This window comes from Lynx rufus, unplaced genomic scaffold, assembly GCF_022079265.1.
Source record: "Lynx rufus isolate CCGP_SWC_20201006 ecotype Redwood Valley unplaced genomic scaffold, mLynRuf1.p SCAF_11, whole genome shotgun sequence".
Classification (NCBI taxonomy): Eukaryota; Metazoa; Chordata; class Mammalia; order Carnivora; family Felidae; genus Lynx; species Lynx rufus.
In genome coordinates, this window is record NW_025814825.1 from 68,978,594 (window position 1) to 68,982,034 (window position 3,441).

The window sequence follows — 3,441 nt, forward strand, 5'->3', positions numbered from 1 at the left end:
CGGCAGCAGGAGGCGGAAGGGCCTCACGGGATGCAGGGCTAAGCAGCAGTCAGGGCTGGAGCCCAGCCCTGGATAGAGGCGAACTGACTCCTTTGCAGCCCGGCAGCGCTGGGCCTGTGCACGCCGGGCGCTGGCCTTCCCCCTCTCCCTGCGTGGCCGCGGCTTCCCGGGGCTGCCTCACTGCCCCCACCCCCACCCCCACGGTGGCTGCTGCTCTTCCGGATCCTTCGGGGCTCCCTCCTGGCAGCAGAGGAGACACGAAGCGGGCGCTCACCCAGGGGGGGTTGGGAAGGCAGGGAAAAGGTCAGCGGGACCAAGGAGGCTCAGGAGAAACAGAGGCCCGGGTGGATATGAATCTTTACTTAGAGAAAAGCAACAGAGCTGCAAGCTCGGGGGCAGGGGGCGTCAGCGAGGGGTCCTGGAAGCAGGGGCACGACCACGAGATGGGAGAGCGTCGGGCGAGGGCGGTCACAGGTGCCGGCAGGGGGCGCTGCCAAGACAGAGGGAAGCAGGGGCGAGAGCCGGCGCTGCGAGGTGGGACCGCGTCCCCGCTCGCCGCCCACCTGCGTGGGAAGAGGTGCCAGGCTGAACCCCGTCCCCCGGCTTCCAGCTCACCGGACCCCCGCCCTGCCCACGACCCCCATGCCGCCTGAGCACACCTACCCGGGCTGCAGGTGCGGAGGGGCCATCACTGGGGGGCCGGGGGCGGGGCGCTGCCTGCCGCCTTCCGCGCCGCCTCTTTCTCTCCCGGCGCGGAGGGCTTCCCGGGGGGCTCGGTGGCCGCCGCCGCCGCCGCCGCCGCCGCCGCCCCCGCCTGGGTAGGCGCCTTGGGTCCCTCCTTGACGGCGCGGTAGCCCTCCCCCCAGGCCGAGGGCGTCTCCGTGCCGTGCTTGCGGCTCAGCGGGTAGGCCCCGATGGCCGCCAGGATGCTGCGGTGGCGCTCGGGGTCCATCTCGGTGTAGTACATCTCCAGGGTCAGCGGGGTGCAGATCTTGTGCTGCGGGAGGGGGCGGATCAGGGCGGGGCCGCAGGGGTCTTCCCTGGGCGTGGCCCGAGAAGCGGAGGGGAGGCAGCCCACCTCCGTGCTTCCACAGGGACACCCCCCCTCCCCGCCCCGCCCGAGCAGAGTAGGGTCGCGACTGCCTGCCTCACCCCCGACCCCGACCCCGTACACCCAGCTGGCCAGGCCTTACCCGGAGCAGGAAGCCGTCGGGGCAGGTGAACTGGTCATACCAGATGGCCTTGTACATGATCAGGACACAGCCCAGGAGCGCCATGGCAAAGGCGATCATCCGCGCTGTGGGCAGCTGCAGGAAGGAGAGAGACCCGAGGAGGGGGGTGTGAAGCTGTTGGAAGGACCAGGGCGGTCCTCACACGGCCCCGCTCGCTTCTGTTTGGCTTTTGTCTCACAAACAACGGAGGAAAGGAGATGACAGGTGTCACTAATGAAAAATAAAGGGTTTTAGAAATGGTGTGCAAAAAATGATTTAAAAAAAAAACCCCAAAACCATTTAGTGAACTTAAGAGCTAAAAAAACAGGAAGGGTGAAAATATTAGCCAGATATATAGCATAAGTGACTTTCCACAGTACGTAGAAAACCCAGGGGTCACTAAGGGAAAACGGACACACAGCAGGAGCAGGTGGGGCCCAGGGTGGCTCAAGGCAGGAGCCCCTCTGAAGGCAGATGCTGTTCCCATCCACTTTATAGCAGGATGAAGGCCTCTGAACGGGGTGGTGTCCTGTCCCTCTCTCTTCCTGAGAGCAGGCGAGTGAGCAAGAGGTCCCGGCCAACCTGGCCCAGACGTGGCCCCCCGTGGCCTGCAGCCTCCTCCTCGCCATCTCCCCTGCCCTGACTCCCCATGGAACTGACCGCTGGGCACCACGGGCCCGGGAGGGTTGGGTTACCCTGCGTCCTTCCTCAGGGTGGTTACAGGCCAGCTTCTGGGCCTCCAGGTCGGGGAACTTCTTTGGCTGGTCCGGGGGGGACAGCTGGTATTCTGTCTGTGTCTTGATAACCACCTGTGGGAAGAGATGGCCCAGGAGGACCCTGAACCGGGAGGACTGGCGGGGGCAGGCCCAGGGGTCAGCTCCCCGGCAGTGGTGTGGGTGCTGGCCATCTGCCAGGACTGCCTAGTGGCTCCACTGGCTACAAGCTGAGGCCAACGGAAGGTAGAGGCAGAGAGCCTGCTGGGCCGGGCGGCCCTGGGGCCTGTCCACACCACACAGGGAGCCCCTTAGTCTGGGGGCTGCAGTCAGCTCTCCCTGCCAGGCCAGGAGCTTCCCTTTCAGGTGCTCCACAGCTTGGCTCCTGCCTCCGGGAAGTCCACCCTGACTTCTCCTCTGGCTCCCAGAGTCTCGAGGCACTGAGCCTCCCCACGTGTCTACTGAGAGCCAGATCCAGACCTGTGGCGGACTCGGCTGCTGCCCCCCCCCCCCCGATCACTGGGAGGTGCTCCCACCCCCACGGCCCCCAGACAAAAGCTTTCAGCTGCCTGCCCCCTCCCTCCTGCTGGGACAAGTCCTGATGCCAGTCAGCTCGTGTGGGGTCAGGCAGGGCTACGCTGGAGCCGAGGCCCGCTTCTCACACATCCCTCCTGACAGCGGGTCCCCATCGGTCACCTGCCCCAGGACCCTGTTTCAGGCCCTCAGGGAAGGATGGGAATTGTTTGCTTGCTGAGCGCCTGTGGGCAGCACCGTGGGCCGGGCACTGTCTGCAAGATGTTGTAGGAGTCCTCACAGTGACCCCCGTTCACGGATGAGGAAAGGGTGACTCTGGGTGACCAGAGAGCTGATCAGGTCACAAGGATCACCCATAGCCGACTAGGGCTTTGGTCCAGCCCGGCTCTACCTCTGCTGGCTCTCCCGCACGTTGGGGGAGGCCACATCTGCATAAAACTCACCCCACTGCCCTCTATGCGCAGGGCAGGCTGAGAAGAGCCCCTCGCCCCCTCACGCTGGTCTAGGCCCTCACCTGGTCCGGGAATGGTGGCTGGAGCTGGCTGACGTCCAGGGGGCTGATCAGAGGGACGCTGTCCGTGGTAGCCCCGTCCTGGTCCCCGGGGTCCTTGCCCGGCTTCCCGGAGAAGCTACAGCCCAGCTTCACCATGGCGATGGGTGGTCCTCGTCCTGCGCAGAGTAGACACAAGGTTACTGGCCACTCAGCACCCGGCAGACGTCCATGCCGGCTGCTGCAGGAGCCAGAGGGCCCCAGCTGACCCGGTGTTCCTCACACCTGGGCCGGGACAAGCCCATCTCCCAGGACAAAGTGGGTGTGTTCGTCCACAGGCTTCTAGTCCCTTCCTGCCCTCTGGTCTCCCTTTGGGTCCCAGAGCCACGCAAGGGGTGCTGCCTCTGACCAGGGAGTGCCCAGACACACACCACCGGCAGAGCCGGCAGCTAGCCAACCTGCTAGCACATTCCAGCACATTCCAAGGGCAGCT

General features: G+C 65.5%; 1 protein-coding gene across 1 annotated transcript; it reads right to left on the minus strand.

Annotated features, from left to right (window-relative positions):
• Nucleotides 1-688: 688 nt before the first annotated feature.
• On the minus strand, nucleotides 689-3,107 carry CALY (calcyon neuron specific vesicular protein). The gene is made up of 4 exons (XM_047073664.1): nucleotides 2,973-3,107; nucleotides 1,907-2,020; nucleotides 1,194-1,307; nucleotides 689-997 (listed from the first exon to the last, which is right to left on the minus strand). The coding sequence occupies exons 1-4, from the start codon at nucleotides 3,105-3,107 to the stop codon at nucleotides 689-691; spliced, it is 672 nt and encodes a 223-aa protein (XP_046929620.1).
• Nucleotides 3,108-3,441: the final 334 nt, after the last annotated feature.

Coding starts and splice junctions, on each gene's coding strand:
- CALY (XM_047073664.1), bottom strand. CDS start 3,107: ATGGTGAAGCTGGGCTGTAGCTTCTCCGGGAAGCCGGGCAAGGACCCC. Junction 1,308..1,906: donor ACCCTGAGGAAGGACGCAGG/GTAACCCAACCC, acceptor TCCTTCCTGCAG/CTGCCCACAGCGCGGATGAT. Junction 998..1,193: donor CCGACGGCTTCCTGCTCCGG/GTAAGGCCTGGC, acceptor CCCCTCCCGCAG/CACAAGATCTGCACCCCGCT.